The following is a 20,964-nucleotide window of genomic DNA, read 5'->3' on the forward strand; positions in this document are numbered from 1 at the left end:
ACATGGTAAAAAATTCCAAAAAACAGTTGTGGAATTGCATTTTTCCAGGACATCCCTCCTGACAGCACCCTGGAGGACGTCCTCCTCCCCCTTGCTGGGACAGAAAGCACATGAGAGTTTAAAAGGTCATGTCCCACCCCCAATCCTCAGTGTTTTTCCTGTCCCCTGCAAGGAGGGATGCACGAGAGAAGCTGTGCAGGCTTACCGGAGCTCAGGGGGATCATGCAGCTTGCCAATACCCTTACCCCTGTCAAGTGGCTCAGGGTAGAAACTCTCCGGGTGGGGAGTCCCTCTGCTCCAAAGACCAGAAGCGGGACGAGACTCCTGGTGGCAGCGGCTCTCGGCTGCGGATGCGGTTCCACGTGGCAGGGAGTCGCGGCATCCAGAGCGGCGTCTCACCCGGCACGGCATCTTCCGGAACTCCGAGGGAACCGCATCACTTCCGGTATAGCGACTTCCGGTAACCGTCACTTCCGGTGACGTTGTAAAGGCGGGGAAGTGCGTGCGCTCCAGCGTTGGAACGCATAGCAGCAAGGGCGCTCCTATCCAGCCTCGGAATCGTGGGGAACCTTCTGCCTCAGTGCCATGGAAGGAGGCATGCCAGGCGAGGAAGGGGTAAGTGCGCATAGCGCAGACTTCCCTCACTGCACGCACAGGCAGGCCTATCCTATTTTTACTCCCTATCTTATGTCATTTAAGGATAAGGGAACCCCCACTGTTCCCCCCACTCCAGCTAAGAAACCCGGCAAGGTCTCTACAAAGTCCAACAGATGCCCTATATGCCACATGAAGCTCCCGGACTCCCATGGGAAGACCTTGTGTGCATCTTGCACATCTAAGGTTATGAGGGACGAACAATCTTCACTTTTGTCAGAGATGAGGTCCCCAATCCGGGAAGAAGTTCATGCTTCCTTGTCCAGTATTTCAGGGCAGTCCAGCCCTATCCCTGGCCGCAAAAGAGCCAGACGGGAGCGAGACCTGAGAGAGCCGGAGTTTAGTTCTGACGACAGGTCTGACCCAGAGGACTCGGTCGCAAGAAGAGGGGGAGCTCCCCTCAGGGAGCCAGGACCACCATAGAAAATACCTCTTCCAGGCTGAAGAGACGAATGAACTCGTGCAGGCAGTGCGAAGCACGATGCAGATAGAAGAGACATCTAAGCCACAATCCAGACAGGACCTGATGTTCGTGGGACTTATGTAACGTCGACAGACAGTCTTCCCCGTTAGTTAACATATTAAAGCTATGATACTGGAAGAGTGGAAGGAGGCTGAACGTCGGCTGGTACTGTCTCGTGACTTTAAGGCTCGCTTACCATTCGAGCCTGAGGAAGTCAAGCTATGGGAAGAGATACCCAAAACAGACCTTCCGGTGGCAAAGGTTGCCAAAAAGACAGCCATACCCTTTGAGGACTCATCCAATTTGCACGATCCCATGGACCGAAAGGCTGACATACTTCTTAAAAGGGCCTGGGAATCGTCTGCGGCCTTAATTAAGACTAACATAGCAGCCACTTCGGTGGCCCGATCTACGTACCTATGGATGGGGCAATTGGAAGAGCATCTGTCCAATAAAACCCTGATGTCCGACATTTTGAGCTCCCTTCCTATTATGAAATCAGCTATGGCTTTTCTGTCCGATATGACAGCAGAGTCGGTTAGATTTTCAGCTAGAAGCGGCTCGTTATCTAACGCGGCTAGAAGGGCGGTTTGGCTAAGATCCTGGTCAGGAGATAATGCCTCTAAGACCAAGCTCTACTCAATCCCCTTTTCAGGGTCAAGAATATTTGGTTCTTCTCTAGATACTATTCTAGAATCTGCCTCTGATAAAAAGAAAGGTTTTCCAGAGGACAAACCTAAAAGGTCTCGGTCCTTTCGGAAAGGATTCCCCTTCAGGAGACAGTACGATTTCAGAGGGGGTAGATCCAATAGAGGATCTTATAGGGGTTCCCGTAGCCAGGGCACTAAGAACAAGAGTTCCTTCTTCAGCCCCTCCTCTAAGTCCAAGACACAATGACGCCACATATATCGGGGGAAGGCTCCGCCACTTTGCAGAGAATTGGGCCCGAATCACTCAGAATCAGTGGGTCCTCCGGACTGTGGCAGAGGGATACAGCATTGAGCTCTATTCCCCTCCTCCAGAGAGATACATTGCACCTACGGTGGTCACGCAGGGCTCGGCCATGCTGATAGATTTGCAAGATATGCTCTCTTCAGAAGTCATAATTCCGGTCCCACCACTAGAAGTAGGCCAGGGACACTACTCTTCCCTATTCTCCATCTCAAAACTATCTGGCGACTACCGCACGATAAATCTGAAACCTTTGAATGCCTGGGTCAGGTACAAAAGGTTCCGTATGGAGTCCATACGATCGGCAATTCACCTCATAGATCGGGACGCTGTGATGTGCACTCTCGACCTGAAGAGTGCCTATTATCAGGTCCCCGTCCACCCGTCATCCCAGAGGCTTCTGAGGTTTGCTGTAGCTCTGCCGGCCCGGACCTGTCACTACCAGTTTCAATGCCTTCCCTTCGGGCTTGCCTCAGCACCTCATATATTCACAAAGCTGGTGTCTGAGATCATCGCCTTCCTGAGAAACCAGGGTATCATAATAGTTCCATCTCTCGACGACTTTCTCCTTGTAGCAAGATCGCCAGAGACACTGTCAGCCCACAGGAGCCGGACAGTATCGGTAATGGAACAATTAGGATGGGTCATAAACTGGCAGAAGTCCGACCTGACTCCGGAATACAGGAAGACCTTCTTGGGAGTGTGTCTAGACTCCAGAAGCAGGAAATCCCTGCTGCCCGAGAACAAGCTGGAGGCAATCCAGACTCAGATCAGGCTCCTATTACAGCACAGAGCCTCAATAAGGAAGGCCATGAGAGTACTAGGTCTAATGATGGCTTGCATACCGTAAATCAGATGGGCACAGTCTCATTCAAGACCTCTGCAGAGATTAATTCTCTCCAAATGGGACGGTCGCCAGTCTTCACTGGACAATATTTTGAAGCTAATGAATCCAGTACGAAGGTCTCTCCTCTGGTGCACACAGCCAGAGAACCTAAGAGTCGGAGTACTATGGTCTACCTCCCCCTACGTAGTAGTCACTACAGACGCCAGTGCATGGGGCTGGGGAGCCCATCTAAAAGGCAAGATCCTACAGGGAAGGTGGCCAGCAGATGTAATTCACAGCTCCTCCAACTTCAAGGAGCTCTATGCTGTTTGGGGGGCCTTAAGAAGAAATCGACACTCTTGCAAATTGTCACGTCAGGATACTATCCGACAATGTGACAACGGTCTCTTTCCTGAAACCTCAGGGGGGCTGAAGACACCATCTGCTCCAGGATCTAGCTGGAAGAATATTTTGCTGGGCAGATAATTCGGTCCTATCCATTTCCGCAATTCACCTAGAAGGCTCTCAGAACGTGATAGCAGACTATCTGAGCAGAAGGCGGGTGTTCGCAACAGAGTGGGAACTCAGCCAGGATATCTTCCAGGATTTATGTCTTTGTTGGGGAACTCCCAGTATAGACCTGTTTGCAAACAGAAGAAACTCGAAGGTCTCAAGATTCTTCTCTCTGAACCCACTGGACCTCCCGGAAGGGGTAGACGCACTGAGCCAGGACTGGACGGAACCTCTCATACGCGTTTCCACCTCTGGCACTGATCCCAGCCGTTCTCCGAAAGATCAAGGAGGTTCGAGCTCAGGTTATCTTGATCGTTCCATACTGGCCAAGAAGGAGCTGGTTCTCTCTGCTAGCGGACCTGGCGATCGAGAACCCAATAGAGCTTCCTCTCAGGGAGGATGTAATCCACCAAGGTCCAGTTTTCCACCCGAATCCAGGGAAACTCCATCTCTCAGCATGGATCCTGAAGTCGGGACATCTTGAAGGCAAGAGGCTTATCAGATCAAGGGATAGCCACTATTAAATCCAGAAGGAAGCCAGTCACATCGGCAATCTATTTAAAGATCTGGAAGCGTTTCTGTCTGGAGGGTGGCAGGTCTGAGGTTGCGGCAGACACTCCTGACATACCTAGAATCCTAAATTTTCTGCAGGCTGGGTTCAACAAGGGTCTTAGACCAAGCACCTTGAAAGTGCAGATCTAGGCACTTAGCTCTTTTTTGCACTATCCCCTTGCATCTCACCCGTGGTGGTCAAATTTATCCGAGCTACTCAGAGGTTACGCCCCACCATTAGGCAATTGACGCCTCCCTGGGACCTCAACTTGGTCTTCAGATTCCTATGTAGAGACGCATACGCCTCGGCTGATATGCCCATATCAATCCTCACACGGAAAACAGCGTTTTTAGTGGCAGTCACCACGGCCAAAAGGGTGGGGGAAATTCAGGCCCTGGGTACTAGGGACCCGTACCTACAGATAAGAGAGGATAGTTTAATCCTTAAACTAGATCCCTCGTTTATTCCGAAAGTAGGCTCTGCAAAGAACAGAAATCAGGAAATTGTTTTACCTTCATTTAGTAATAAGCCTGCCAACGCAAAAGAAAAAGCCCTTCATTCCCTTGACGTCAGACAGGCAGTCTTAGATTACCTAGCAGACACCAGCTCATGGCGGATAGACCCAAACTTGTTCATTCTGTTTGGGGGAAAGAATAAGGGAAGGAAGGCCTCTAAGGCCTCTATCTTTTGTTGGATCACGTCTGTAATCTCTGAGGCCTACCAGTCTGAAGGAGTCTGACCTCCGGAGGGTCTTCATGCACACTCTACACGAGGGATATCTGCCTCGTGGGCTGAGAGGGCAGGCGCCTCTCTGGAGCAGATTTGCAAGGCAGCAACATGGGCTAGTGCCAATACAAAACCTTTTGTAAACACTATATAAACTTGATGTTTTGTCTGGTCAACACACTGCATTTGGGAGAAAAGTTCTCCAAGCGGTAATCCCACCCTAAGGAGGTGCTTTGGTACTCTCCAGGAGGGACGTTCTGGAAAATAGGCATTAGACCTACCGGTAATTATGTTTCCAGGAGTCCATCCTGACAGCACTGGTTGTTCCCTCCCTGGTTTGATATTTATATGCATGATGTAATATGTTCCTGGCATATGATGTAATATGTTCCTGGCATATGATGTAATATGTTCCTGGCATATGATGTAATATGTTCTATTTATCATTAAAGCACTTTTTGCATTTCCATGAGGCGGTTCTTGTTACAACACTGAGGATTGGGGGTGGGACATGACCTTTTAAACTCTCCTGTGTTTCCTGTCCCAGCAAGGGGAGGAGGACGTCCTCCAGGGTGCTGTCAGGATGGACTCCTGGAGACATAATTACCGGTAGGTCTAATGCCTATTTTTTTTTTTTTTTTTTGCAATTTCACCGCACTTGGAATTTTTTTTCCCCCATTTTCGAGCATACAACATGGTAAAGCCAATAATGATGTTCAAAAGTACAACTCGTCACGCAAAATGCAAGCCGTCGCATGGCCATATCTTAGTAAAAATAAAAAAGTTATGGCTCTGGGAAGAATGAGTGAAAAAACGGAAACGCTAAAACAAAAAGGGAAGATGTTTTCTGAGCTGCCATGGATTAAATCTCTCAATGAAGTGTGACCACCTATGTACATATGACTACTACTTGTCATTTAAGATCTGAAGTCACCATGACCAGACATGTTCAGTGTTTTTCTTTGCAGCTTCTAGAACTCTTTTCTTTGAAAATATAAATGAAAAGTTTTTATGTCTTACAGAAAGAAACCAGCAGCGCGCTTACTCATGCAGGAGCTCATTTAGACCTATCTGCATTTTCATCATGGGAGGTATGGTGTAATTTAAGCAGCAATCGAAGTTTATGTAAATCTATCTATCTATCTATCTATCTATCTATCTATCTATCTATTTATCTATCTATCTATCTATATATACACATGAGTGTATGTGTGTATCGACGATAGTTGCCATGGCGATGATATAATGTTTGCCATGGCGACGATGCTGTCATGGATTGCAATGGTGATGTCATAATGGTTGCCATGGTGACAGTGTCATAATAGGTTGTGATGGTTATGTCATAATGGTTGCCATGATGACAATGTCATAAGTTGCCATGGCGACGATGTCAGAATGGTTGCCATAGAAGATGATGTCATAATAGGTATATGGAACTATGGGATGGGGGATGTGTGATGGGTATGTGGGCACGGGACTATGGGATGGAGGATATGAATGATGGGTATGTGGGCACGGGACTATGGGATGGAGGATATGAATGATGGGTATATGGGCACGGGACTATGGGATGGAGGATATGTGTGATGGGTATATGGGCACGGGACTATGGGATGGAGGATAATCATTATAATGTGTTATAACTAACCACAGTTAGTTACTACGCCCGGGCAATGCCGGGCTCTTCAGCTAGTCAAAATTAAACTAAACTTAAAAGGGTTATCCTACTTTGAGCATTATTAATAGCAATAAATGCATAATTCACAGGGCTCAACTGTTGGCCCCCCTCCCCTCCCAATCCTAATAACAAGGGTCCCAAAGTTACATGTCAAGTGGTAGTATATATACATGGTCATTGCTGTATACACTATAAGAGCATTTGTGTAAGCACCTGACCAGAGCTCCTGTAAACAGTGAATAGAACAGTTATCACACACGGTAATCACAACAGGGACCCCACCCACCACTGATTATGCAGTTATTTATCCTATGGATATTGATGATGTGGTTTGTCCAATAACCCATTTAAAATGAGCATCCACATTTACTTCCTTGGCAGAGTGCAAGTGTTCTGGTATACAAGTTCACAGTATAGACTGTAAGGGTTCACTCTCTCAGGTAGGCAATAGGTAGCGTTCACACAGGCAGTGCAGTTTGGTCCAAACAGGTGCAGTTTTAATTGCTTTCATAAAACTCCCAAGGGATTCAAAAGCAAAAGCCTTTTCTGGGCACAAAGGTATCATAGCTAAGAAACCGTTCATTCTGCAGTAACATACATGTCAGTGCAGGCTTCCCTGAACAGATTACAGTACTTTTTTTACGAAGCAAACTTTATACACAGAAGAGGCCCGATCCCACTAGTTGCAGTATCACCTTCAGCCAGAGCTCCAGCGCCAAACAGAAGTGTGTTCAATTCCATGCACAGTTCACACTGAACAGGCTGCATTTTCCACATGGTTCTCCAATCAGAGAGAGACCCCTGCACGTCTCTCTCATCTACAGCTCGCATTTTGTCTGGTCACTCACCAGCAGCACGCTAGACTCTGCTCCATCTAGCAGACTAACAGACTTCTAGTGAACATAGACCCTGGTCCTAGTAAAAAGCTAGGCAAGCGCATCTATTCAAATCCTGCAGACTTAGCCCTGTTCTATCTGGCTCTGCTGCAAGACTCAGATATAAAATTATGGCTGCCTGTAAAAGATAGAGAGGGAGAGGGATATTAGCTCTTTTCCGCCTCTCCTTTTGAGACCGTGTTTTTGAATTGGTGCTCATGTAAATAGGTAATGATTACTTTGTTCACTGTCATCAAAGGTGTTATCTTAATATGTTGCAGACATCTATAATATAACGCTGGGAGCGTCACTCTGTCCGAAGCCTTTATAGACTGCGCAAGCGCCGGCGCAGTCTGGACCCCACAGAGTGACGCTCCCAGGAGGAGATCGCGGTATGCGTAAGCAGTGAACGCACACCGCGATCTCCAACGGAGAAGCAGGGACGAGCCAGGAGGGTGAGAATGTGATATTTACCTGTCCCTGTTCCAGTGATGCGCGCTGCTCCATCCTCCGCCTGCGACTGTTCAGTCAGAGGGCGGCGCGCATTAACGCGTCATCGCGCCCTCTGAACTTAACGGTTCAGAGGGCTCGATGACGCGCTTAATGCGCGCCGCCCTCTGACTGAACAGGCAGAGGACCCGGAAGATGGAGCGGCGCGTAGCAGTGGAATGTTGGACAGGTAAATATAGCAAGTGCCGGGGGCCTGAGCTAGCGGCGACTCCGGCACCTGACCCCCCCAGCGCGCCGGTGTCCCCGCCTGCTCAGGCCGCCAGCACTCGGCGCCCAGCACAGCCACGCACAGCCGCCCACACTCACCAGAGCCACGCACAGCCGCCCACACTCACCAGAGCCACGTACAGCTGCCCACACTCACCAGAGCCACGCACATCCGCCCACACTCACCAGAGCCACGCACAGCCGCCCACACTCACCAGAGCCACGCACAGCCGCCCGTACTCACCACCGCCACGCACAGCCGCCCGTACTCACCACGCACAGCCGCCCACACTCACCACCGCCACGCACAGCCGCCCGCACTCACCACCGCCACGCACAGCCGCCCGCACTCACCACCGCCACGCACAGCCGCCCGTACTCACCACCGCCACGCACAGCCGCCCACACTCACCACCGCCACGCACAGCCGCCCGCACTCACCACCGCCACGCACAGCCGCCCGCACTCACCACCACCACGCACAGCCGCCCGCACTCACCACCGCCACGCACAGCCGCCCGCACTCACCACCGCCACGCACAGCCGCCCGCACTCACCACCGCCACGCACAGCCGCCCGCACTCACCACCGCCACGCACACCCGCCCGCACTCACCACCGCCACGCACAGCTGCCCGCACTCACCACCGCAACGCACAGCCACCCGTACTCACCACCGCCACTCACCACAGCCGCCCGCACTCACCACAGCCGCCCGCACTCACCACCGCCACGCACAGCCGTCCGCACTCACCACCACCATGCACAGCCGCCCGCACTCACCACCGCCACGCACAGCCGCCCGCACTCACCACCGCCACGCACAAACGCCCGCACTCACCACCGCCACGAACAGCCGCCCGCACTCACCACAGCCGCCTGCACTCGCTACCGCCGCCCGCACTCGCCACCGCCACGCACAGCCGCCCGCACTCCCCACCGCCACGCACAGCCGCCCGCACTCGCCGCCGCCCGCACTCGCCACCGCCACGCACAGCCGCCCGCACTCACCACATCCGCCCGCACTCACCACCGCCACGCACAGCCGCCCGCACTCACCACCGCCACGCACAGCCGCCCGCACTCACCACCGCCACGCACAGCCGCCCGCACTCACCACAGCCGCCCGCACACACCACCGCCATGCACAGCCGTCCGCACTCACCACCGCCATGCACAGCCGCCCGCACTCCCCACCGCCACGCACAGCCGCCCGCACTCACCACCGCCACGCACAGCCGCCCACACTCACCACAGCCACGCTCAGCCGCCCGCACTCAGCACCGCCACGCGCAGCCGCCCGCACTCAGCATCGCCACGCGCAGCCGCCCGCACTCACCACCGCCACACAGCCGCCCGCACTCACCACAGCTGCCCGCACTCAGCACCGCCACGCGCAGCCGCCCGCACTCAGCACCGCTCAGCACAGCCGCCCGCACTCAGCACAGCCGCCCGCACTCAGCAGATAGTACTGTTGTCGCCTCAGGATATCGTGTACAAAATTTCCTCCATATTTTTGTATATATTGCTGAAGTTTTCTACTATTCTGAATAGTTGTTATGACCGAATCTGAGAGACCTCAAGATCTGCTGCTCAGGATCCAGGCAGCCAACTGTAGGATCTTCACCTTGGAATGGTGTACTGGTCCCTGGAACAGTAGATCGTGCCTTTCTGGAAGGATGATAGGATCTTTTATGGCCATCTTCCTTAGGGGAAACCAACTCCTTCTGGGCCAAAATGGTAATATCATGATTACCGTGGCTTGATCCTCCCGTATCTTCGTCAGCACTTCTCAGATTAGGGGGAAAAAGGGGAAAGGCATACGCTAGGTCCATGTTCTGTTCCTGAGATAGGGCATCCACTCCTGTCGGTCTGTCTCCCTGATTGAAGGAAAAAAAATTCTCTGCTTTTGATTTTTTTCTGGTAGCGAACAGGGGGGGTACTTGGGGGGGTACCCCATCAGCGTATTATCATTGTATTCTTTCCAGTCCAGCTCCCATTCCCACTGCTGAATTGTTTCCTGACTGAGAACATCTGACACCACATTCTGGGACCCCTTCAGATGTACTGTGGTCACTGTTAGCACCGTCCCCTCTGCCCAAAGGAAGATTTTTTTATGCTACCGATTGTAAAATGTGGTGTCTTGGACCCCCTTGATGCTTGAGGAAGGCCACTGTGGGTAACATTGTCTGATAGAATCCGGATGTGTCTGTTTTTTAGTCTTGGCCCACATCGCTTCAGTATTTTCCAGACTGCCTGAAGTTCTCGGAGGTTGGATGATCTGGGAGGATCTGAACTCCGCCAGGTGCCCTGTATAAACTGATCCTGCACCTGGGCCCCCCCAGCCTCTGCCGCTTGCGTCCGTGGTGATCAATACAAATGGGGACCGTCTCCACATAATCGCCTTCCTCAGGTCGCTCATGGACGTCCACCAGGTTAAAGACCCTCTTGTTACTGCTGACAGTCTTACTTTCTTGTCTAGCCCATCCGTCCTTCTGTTCCAGGTCGATCAGACTTGATTTTGCCGTTGTCTTGAGTGGAATTGACACCACCGGACCCTTGCAATAGAAGTCATCAGTTCCAGAATCCTCATAGCCTTCCTGATGGACACCTGAGATCTCCTTCTGAAGTCTAAGACCTTGTCCCTGAGTTCCTCCTGTTCTCTGGCAGAGGGACATCTGTTGCTCGGTGTCCAAGAGAATTCTTAGAATGACCTTTCGTCTTCCTGGCACTAGATTTGACTTTCCCCAGTTTATAATCCACCCTAGGTTGTTTATCAATAAGATGGTTGACGTTAAACTGGCTCTCAGTTGCTGGGGGGACTCTGCCATCAACAGGAAGTCGTCCAGATACTGGACAGTCAATATTCCTTGTTCCCTGAGAAAGCCCATAATTTCTGCTACCAGCTTGGCAAATATGAGTGGTGCCAAGGTAAGACCAAATGGGAGGCATCTGAACTGATAACGTTGAACTTTTTCCCCCTCCATCACCGTAAATCTCAGATATTGTTGGCTGTGAGGATGAACAGGCAATAATCTAGCGTGCAAATCACCATATTTTCTTTGATTATTGGAGTCGTAGATCTTATAGACTCCATTTTGAATTTTTTGTATGAAACCCATCTGTTTAGTAATTTCATATTTATTTTGGTGCGATAGTCTCCCCCTGGTTTCTTGATTGAGAATAGGCCCGAATAGTAGCCGAGACCCTTCTCTGCCTCTAGCACCGGAATCACTGCTCCCAAACACCAATTTTTTTACGTCTGCCAGCAGTCTTTTTGTGACCTGGGGAGACTGGACAGCTGTCGGGTGGAATCTTCCTTAGCGTATCTGCAGGAATTGAATCTTGTAACCTTCTGCTACCTTTTGCAATATCTACGGATTTCTGGATACCTCTGCCCATGCTGGAAGAAAATTTTGTAGTCTTCCCCCTACTTTCCTGGCGTCATTGTTTCCGTGAACTATTTGCCGAACTGGAAAAGGCACTTCTTCCTTTACTGCTTTTCGGGTAGCTCCATCTACTGGTCTTTCCTTTCCCTTTGTATTCAGGTTTCTGATGGAAATAAGGCCTCCGAAAGGACAAAACTTTCTTAGGTTTTTCTCCTGGGAATCCTTTTTTGTCATCCGATGTCCTGGACCAAAGTACTGGACCAAACACTCGAAGGCCCGAAAAGGGGATGGAGCACAATTTATTTTTAGAGTTACAGTCCCCTGAGCAAGTTTTCAGCCATATTGCTCATCTTGCTGTATTTCCGTTTCTCAGCTCCTCTCCGTCTATACTTTAAATAGTATTGCCTCACTTGTCTTCCATCTGAATTGTCAAAAGGTGGTACTCCTTCAAAATAGGAGTCGGCGCCTTTTTTTTTTTTTTTTTTTTTTCAAATCTACCGGAAGTGCGTTCCACGGTGGAACGCGCGTCATCCCTCTGTAACCGGAAGTTCTTCGATGTGTGTTGGAGCCACGTGTTGGGGTGAGCGGAGAGCCCCTTTGAAGGGGAAGCGGCTCACTCCAGGAGCCACCGCTCACCTGGGCAGGCTGAGGGACCCCTTGTTTGGAGGGGTGTCAGCCTCCAGACCTCCAGCAGGTGGAAGGGGAGAGATGGTGAGGACCCCGTCCCGATTCTCCCCCCCCCCCCCCCCCCCCCCGCGTCCGGCATCAGGAGCTCCTGCTTGCTGGAAGTTGTAAGCAATACCTCTTTTGCTTCTGTCCCTGATAGGAACAAGAAAAACACTGAGGGGTGGTGGAGGGAGGGGCCTTTTAACCTCTTGTGTGTTCCTGTCCCTATCAAGGATAAGAAGGACAACCTCCTGATGGAACAGTCAGGAGGAACGTCCTGGAAAATGAAGTTTTAAAAAATATTTTCATTTTAAAAAACATGTTCAATTCACCCCCCTTTTGCACCATTAAAAGTAAAACAATAAAAAATACACATTTGATATTGCTGCGTTCAGAAAGGTCCGATCAATCAATTTAGTTTAAGTAAATTAATCTGATCAGTAAACGGCGTAATGAGAAAAAAAAACAGAATTACATTTTTTATATCACTGCAACATTGCAATAAGAGACGATCCAAACATCACATCAAGCTTAAAAAATAAGACCTCACCCAGCCCAAGAATCCTGAAAAATGGAAATTCTACAGGTATTTTTCATACAAATCTTTGACTTTTTTTTTGGACTAGAGGAGGAAAATAGGAACAAAAAAGAATTTTTAATGTGAAAATTGGGGTTCGTTTTAGTCTCAATTTAGCTTACCGGGGATGGGGGGTCAGGAGCAGGGTTGCTTTTGCAGGAAGCTGGCGGCGGCAGAAGTGTGGCAATGCTGTGAGCCTTGGGATGGTGTGTTGGCGATGCAAGGCAGGAGCTATTGATTTCCCAGCAATGGGTATCAGGAACATGACTCCAGAGATGGCACATGCGCAGACTGAGATCTCGGCTCGTCATTGGGCCGAGATCTGATAAGGTGCATGCGCCAATACGGGTGCCATTTTCCTATAGCCCACCGCCAGAAGATCAATTTGCGCTGTGGGGACTCGGGTCCTGCTTCGCACTTCCATGCCACCCCCTCCTCGCAGCATGACCCCACTCCATGACTTTCTGCAGCCGCAATCTTGCTTCCTGTGACCCAGCTCCACTGCTCCCATTTTCATCCCACATTTTTTTGGGGGGAAAAGTGCATCTTCTAGTCCAAAAAGTATGGTAAATAAAAAAGAACCGATACAAGTTTGGTATTTGCATATTTGTTTTACTATGGTGAATCATTGCTAAATCTCTTTTACAATATAGTGAAAATGGTTAATAAAAAAAAATTGTGGATTTGCACTTTTACCAATTTCACCGCACTTCGGATTTTTTCTTCCTGTTCTCCAGTACATTATATGGTCAAATCAATGGTGTCTTTCAAAAGTACAACTCGTTCCACGAAAAACAAGCCCTCATAAGACTAGAATGATCAAAAAATAAAGTTATGACTCTTGGAAGAAGGGGAGGAAAAAATAGAAAATCGCTATTGATAGCATGATTAAGAGGGAATGATTTTTCTGAGGAAAACCACACCCCCATGATTAGTAACCAGATACCGTAATTAGCAAATATCCACCACAGTTCTAAAATTTTTGGCAATATGGAATAATCCTTTAGACAATAAAAGGGGATTGTTAGAAATAGTATTTACATAGCAGTAAATACACACTGGCGGTTTGGGAGGTCTGGGCAAGCTGTCAGGCTCTCTTTTATTCCAAGTTAATTCTGCTATATTCATACATGACTTGAAAGCTTATCTGACTAACCTTTTAATATTTTTGGTAGTCCGTAACATGATGATTTTTGTGTTTTATTGTTTTGTCAGGAATTGGCTTCTCTTGGGTTGGATAGATTGAAGTCTGCATTACTTGCATTAGGTCTTAAATGTGGAGGGTAAGTGGAAAATCTACCCAAAGTTGTTGTCTTAAGGTTTATCAAACGTATGTTCTTACGACTCGACAAAGGGCAGTATGGTTATGAAGTTTAATACAGATTCATAGCTCCAACATGCAGTACAAAAATGTTTAAAGCATTTGCTCCCTATCTTAGCCATGTCACCCATGCTGTTATTTTAAGCCTTAACATGTGTAAAAATGTTTGATCTGTGGTAATAAGTATATAAGATGTCTCTACAACACTACTTTTAAATTGGTCAAGAAGACAATGGGGCACATTTATCAGTAATGTGCCCCATTGTCTTCTTGACCAATGTAAAAGTAATATATTCTCAGCCTTAAATATGAGAACTGACAGCTCTTGACAAAGTGATTTATTATTTACAGTATACTTATTGACTGGTACAAGATTTCAGTCGTGGCTATACGTTTTTATCAAGTACTTAGTTATGACAGCTTCCAGGTAATATCCTGCGAGGCAGCTTTCTAATCACCCATATGAAATAATAGAGAACCTGTCAGCAAGATTTTGCTAAGTAAAGTAAAGGCCCCCAGTAAAATGGCGCCAGCGGCGCATGCACGGTTGCATCCACAAATCGTGCGTAAATTCGATGATTTCTAGATGTGAGCTCGCATGCACCGACAACTGTAGTTCTAGACTTAGTAAAAACCACTTTGTTGTAATAAGATGTCTTTTTCTGATACCTTTAGAACATTTTCTATATACAGTGTAGTATTAAACCAATCTCCATTTATTTTTAGAACATTAGAAGAACGGGCACAGAGACTTTTTGGTACAAAAGGAAAATCTCTGGAATCTCTAGAACCTTCATTGTTTGCCAAGAATCCAAAGGCAAAAGGGGTCCGAAGGTACAGTTATCTTACCTTTTAAGTGGAATGGAGATGCTTTTGGTTTAAATAAATTTTTGCGGTCTCTTGTACAGTTATTCAGCTGCGTGATGGACATTGTTTAAAAGCCTGGAATGAAAATAATGATTGGAGTCATACATTAATTTTTAATATTTGGAGGCTCAACACATAATACTTTCCATTAGAATAATCATGTTTTATATCAAGCACTTTAATAAAGACATTTCACTATTTTGTACAAGTTAAACTGACCACATCATGAAATAGTGGCTGCAGAGCTAGTAAAACATACTTTTTGTTTTTTAATTTCTACTCTCCCGAGATACTGGCTTGTAAAGTTTTAGGTTATACTTTATGTTGTGGTTTAAGTGGGCTTTACCAAAGATTGGTCAACCTTATACAGAGGAACAAGTACATGCCCCCCAAAGACAAATCAGACAGCAACACACAGGGGCACAAAGGGCACACTCCCTTCTTACTGATTTCTTCCGCTACTGTGTAGAGTTACAGCAGATATGAGTTATGTATCATTACAAACCCTTGCAGATCTCATGGCAGTCAGTGTTGGTGGTTAGTGAGAGCTGACAGTACTGTGATATGAGATCTAGAAGCGTTTCTAATGATGCATGATGCATAACTCTGCAGCTACGGTGTAAAAATACAGCAAAGCTGAGTTATGTATCACTACAATTATTTCCAGATATAATTTGAGTGCTTTTAGCTCTCACTCTTCACCCACACTGACTGCTGTAAGATGAGATCTGGAAGGGTTAAGGCCATGTTCACACGTTGTAGATTTTACCACGGATCCGCGGCGTTTTTAACGCTGCGGATCTGCAGCAGTTTTCTATGTGGTTTACAGTACCATGTAAACCTATGGAAAACCCAATCCGCTATGCACATGCTGCAGCATGTCAATTCTCTGTGCGGATCTGCAGCGTTTCTGCACCCATTGACTTGCATTGAGTCGGGCACATCTGCAGCAAAACCAAAGATGTAAAAAAGATCTGCAGTTTAGCTGCAGGGAAAACGCTGCAGATCGGGAGGAGAGAAGTGTGTGGGCGGAGACTGTGCGTGTCTGTGTGCGGGCGGGGTCTGCGTGTGTGGGGGGGCTGTCGGGGGGGGGTCTGTGCGGGGCTGTCGGGGGGGGGGGGTCTATGCGGGGCTGTCGGGGGGGGTCTGCGGGGCTGTCGGGGGGGGTCTGTGCGGGGCTGTCGGGGGGGTCTGTGCGGGGCTGTCGGGGGGGTCTGTGCGGGGCTGTCGGGGGGGGTCTGTGCGGGGCTATCGGGGGGTCTGTGCGGGGCTGTCGAGGGGGTCTGTGCGGGGCTGTCGAGGGGGTCTGTGCGGGGCTGTCGAGGGGGGGGTCTGTGCGGGGCTGTCGGGGGGGGGGGTCTGTGCGGGGCTGTCGGGGGGTCTGTGCGGGGCTGTCGGGGGGTCTGTGCGGGGCTGTCGGGGGGTCTGTGCGGGGCTGTCGGGGGGTCTGTGCGGGGCTGTCGGGGGGTCTGTGCGGGGCTGTCGGGGGGTCTGTGCGGGGCTGTCGGGGGGTCTGTGCGGGGCTGTCGGGGGGTCTGTGCGGGGCTGTCGGGGGGTCTGTGCGGGGCTGTCGGGGGGTCTGTGCGGGGCTGTCGGGGGGTCTGTGCGGGGCTGACGGGGGGTCTGTGCGGGGCTGTCGGGGCTCTGTGCAGAGCTGTCGGGGGTCTGTGTGGGCTGTTGGGGGGGGGGGGTGCAGGCATCGTCCAATGGGACTACAAGTCCCAACGGGCTATGCCTGCTGCAGTGACAGTGATTGACACATTAGCCAATGATGGGACAGTAGTAGTCCCATTGTCCGGCTAATGTGTTGAATGTAAAAAAAAAGACACAAACCTATAACAGTACATACAACAGTACATACAACAGTACATACAACAGTACATACAACAGTACATACAACAGTACATACAACAGTACATACAACAGTACATACAACAGTACATACAACAGTACATACAACAGTACATACAACAGTACATACAACAGTACATACAACATATAACAAAACATACATACATACATACAGTACATACATACATACATACAGTACATACAACATAGAGTACATACTCACCATCACCTTGTCACCTTGATCCCCGAAGCCATTGTCACCTGTAAAAAATATTAAAATAACAAACAATATACTCCCTGTGTCCGCAGATATCCAATTAAATCGAGTGTCCCACGACGATCTCCCGTGCAGAGCAGCCACATCAGCTGATGCGACCGCTCTCCAGTGGCTCCAGGAATACAATGACGGAAGGTATCCTTCCGCAATGTATTCCTCCACCACTGTAAAAAATAGTCCCTAGTCTCACTTGTAGCACTGCTGTGTGGGGAAATTCCCACACAGCTTTGCCATAAAGTGAGACCCTGAACTAAGGTAGCCTCTTCAGTGATGCACTGCAGGAGCCATTGTCTCCTGTCAGTGTGTCACTGGAGGTCCTATAGAGCAGTGACATCACCCTATGTCACTGTTCTATAGGGGAGATCGTCATGGGACACTCGTTATTAATTGGACTGCGTTGGACGGAGTATACGGTTTATTATTTTTAATTTTTTTGCAGGCGATCGAGTATGGTAAGTATGGGTAAATTAAGAATATTAAAATACTTTTTTTCTGGCTGTGTCTTTATTTTTTTTTTTAAACCCTTTCACTAGTATAGGATTAGTAATGGATAGGTGTCTTATTGACGCCTCTCCATTATTAACCGGGCTTAATGTCACCTTACATTAGCAAGGTCAAATTAACCCCTTATTACCCCATATCCCACCGCTACGGGGGGCTAAGTGCCGGAACTGGCGCATCTTACAGATGCGCCATTTCTGGGGCAGTTGGGGGCTGGTATTTGTAGCCGGGGGGGTGCAAATATCCATGGCCCCTCTCTGCTACTGCAGTGCCTACACATGAGGAAAGAGACATAGTGAATCAGAAGAATACTACATTCCTAATTGGAGGCATTTGCTAATATTGTTATTATTACACCTATAATATATTGGGATAGCATCTGGGAGATGGAAATGCCCCTTTAAACATAAATTATATCACCTAAACCTGACAAGCTAATATCTCTTCACCAGAAAGGTGAAAGAAAACTGCATTGCTCTTTAGCCACTATTCCATGATATGGCCAGTTTAACATGCTTAAACTGGTGAAAGCGCTATAATTTCAATACTTTGGGGAAGATTTCCCAAACTAGTAGAGGGTTTTCCTTAAGGGGGATATCCATTTCTTTTTGTATGATATCAACTGGCACAGTATGTAAAAGACCAAAAAAAAAAGCTTCTATTATCCCAAGTTTCTCATCTGTACCACTAGTGGCTGGGTTCCCAACGGAAAAAAAATGTATTGGCCGCTCTTTTTAAGACAAACATATTGCTAGTTTCAGATTTACAAATGGATTTTAAACTTGAGACCTGATTAGTTATAATTGACCGTTCCACCAAATTTGAATTCAAATTAATATTCGAGCTATAGCAAGTGATGGCTTATTCCTTGGTAGAATAAAGGGGACGAGACTCTGAAGTACTGGTTCCTTTTGAATGTTTCTGTTCACGCTTTTTACATCCACCAAGCAATGTGCTTTTTCCTGTTACAGGCTCCTATTTTCTCTTAAAGGGAATATGTCAGTTGGATAAACCCTCTTAAGCAGTCTTCATGGGAAGCTGAATAAAGTTATGCCTTGATATCTGCAATTCGATGTCTTATTCCAGAGAAATCCACGTTTTTCTTAACATGTAAAATAACTGTTAAGATCTATGAGCCAGACGTGGATCTCCTCCATTCCTTCTCAAGCATGTCAGCCTTGTATAGGCAGCTGACCTGAAGCCCAGGGGTTAGTAATGGAAAGGCTTCTGTAAGACGCCATCATTACTAACCCTATATTCAAATTGTAAATAAAGGAATTTATTCTGGGTGTTTTTTTATTTGAAATAAATGACCACACGTTTTACACATTTATTTAAAAATAAAATACACATTATACTCACCTTAACACCTAATCCCCAGTACCAAAATACTCACCTGTCCGAAGTGAACAGATAATCCACAATGTCCCGTGACAATCCTGATGACTGATGTGACTGCTTTCGAGGACAGCAGGCTCACATTGAAACAGGAGGTAAACGCTCCTGTGTCAGTGAGTAGCACTGAGCTGTGGTGAGAAAGTTCACCGGAGTTCATCAGCTGATGAACCCCGATGAATTCACTGCTGCTTGAGAACGTTCTCACACAGCGGTGGTGACATAAGTGAGATCACCTGGTCTCATCAGCAGATGAACTTTGATGACTTTTCACACTACAGCTCAGCGCTATACACTCCAGGAGCAATTACAGGCTACTGTCAATGTGTAGCCGGGTAGACCAGTCGCATCAGCTGATGTGACAGCTCTACAAGTGATCCGAAGCGTTGTCGGACTGTATGGATTACGACTGATAGGTGAGAGGGATATGGTGGTTTATTATTTTTTCTCTTTAACAGGTGACATGGGCATCGGGTATTAGGCATTACGGTGAGTATTGGTGTGTTTTTGTTTACAGGGGACAAGGGCTTCAGGGATTAGCTGTTAGATGATTATAACTGTGATTTTCAATATTTTAACTTTTTTGTTTGTTTGTTTTACTTTGAATACAGGCATCGGCTGATGGCTAAGCCCATCAGCAGCACCTGCTCTTGCCGTTATCAGTGACAGCAGGCATAGGCTGATGGGAATAGTAGTTTCTCATCAGCCAGAAGCCTGTGACTGGCAGTAAGCTTTTTACTGCCAGTCACAGCTGCAGGCTCACGTTGACATCTGACACCGTGACCCTGAATCCTGAAAGGAAAATACTGATTATGTGCACAGTACTTCAGATTTCTCATTGACTTTTCTGTAATAAGGATTCCCTAGCATTTTGGGCCAATTCCGTGTGGGAAAAAACGGACTATGTGCACACCGCCTAAGTGGTAATCGGGCATAGCTCTGCAGCTAAGCTGATATCAGAAGAGGAGAGATGCAGATTTGATTGTGATGAGACAAAGTTCAGTCTGCTGTACTGTGTCAGTTGTAAGCACACACACAGCGCTGCAGTGAGATCAGCAGAGCAAACTATCAGTCATTATATGCCTCACACTAGGAATGCTCTATTTAATTTATAATAAGTTCCAGAGGAACCTTTGTGGAGAGATCTATTTCCAGCCCATAGATCTTAACATTTTGTTTACATATTAAGAATGATGTGGATTTCTCTGGAATGAGACATCAGATCACAGATATCAAAGTATCATTTTATTCAACTTTCTAGGACCTGCATGCCCATATTAGATGACTTAGGAGGGTTGATCCTGCTGACAGATTACCTTTAACATCTAATCTCTCTTTAGGGGTATACATTCACATTACTATATTTCTATGTTTTCAGGGACACAGAAAAGAACAGAGACATTGCTTTTCTTGAAGCACAAATTTATGAATATGTTGAAATTCTTGGGGTAAGTTTTATACTTCAAATACATACTACCTTTCTTGGATGGGTTGAAATTTGTGCCAGTCACAATGAAATATATACTCTTGATTCTGCAGTAATCAAACCCCACAGGTGGGGCATTATTTTGCATTGAAAGGTTCGATAAATGTGTGAACCATAGCGTGTTTACCATGTTTCATTATTATGGCTTTGATATGTCTCAATAATGGAAAGATGAAGGCTTTGTCATCTTATGTATTCATCAAGTATAACAGATATCTTCTAAAATGTGTTAACAATAAACAATATGTATGCTTAACCCCTTAACAACTGCCGATACGCCTTTCAACTGTGGCAGTTAAGGGTACTTATTCCTCAGCGCTGCTTTTTAACGGCGCTAAGAAATAAGTGTATTGCGCCCCCCAGCATTAAAATGGTGCCGATTTGGGGTATTTTCTGTTATATTGACCCCCAAAATCATTTCAAATGTGAGGTGGTCCGTAAAAAAATGGTTTTGTAAATTTTGTTGGAAAAATTAGATCTTTTAAACCCTTATAACATCCTAGCAAAAAAAAAAATTGTTTCCAAAATTGTGCTGATGTAAAGTTGACATGTGGGAAATGTTATTTATTAACTATAGAAAAAGTGCCACAAACGGGCAGAGTGATGCCGCACTTAGGGGTAAATACTATGTACTAATGGGTTGCAGATCGCCGATATCAAAATAAACTGCGCAATAGTT

At 47.5% G+C, this 20,964-nt stretch overlaps 1 protein-coding gene across 1 annotated transcript in view; it reads left to right on the forward strand.

The window, feature by feature from the left end:
- The window catches only part of SF3A3 (splicing factor 3a subunit 3), an 82,522-nt gene that overhangs the window by 42,846 nt on the left and 18,712 nt on the right, over positions 1–20,964 (forward strand). The window contains exons 9-12 of the mRNA XM_077295903.1: positions 5,709–5,777; positions 13,803–13,870; positions 14,635–14,742; positions 20,178–20,247. Coding sequence (XP_077152018.1) covers positions 5,709–5,777; positions 13,803–13,870; positions 14,635–14,742; positions 20,178–20,247 — 315 coding nt within the window. The remainder of the gene's footprint in view (positions 1–5,708; positions 5,778–13,802; positions 13,871–14,634; positions 14,743–20,177; positions 20,248–20,964) is intronic.

Source organism: Ranitomeya variabilis, chromosome 3 (assembly GCF_051348905.1).
Source record: "Ranitomeya variabilis isolate aRanVar5 chromosome 3, aRanVar5.hap1, whole genome shotgun sequence".
Classification (NCBI taxonomy): Eukaryota; Metazoa; Chordata; class Amphibia; order Anura; family Dendrobatidae; genus Ranitomeya; species Ranitomeya variabilis.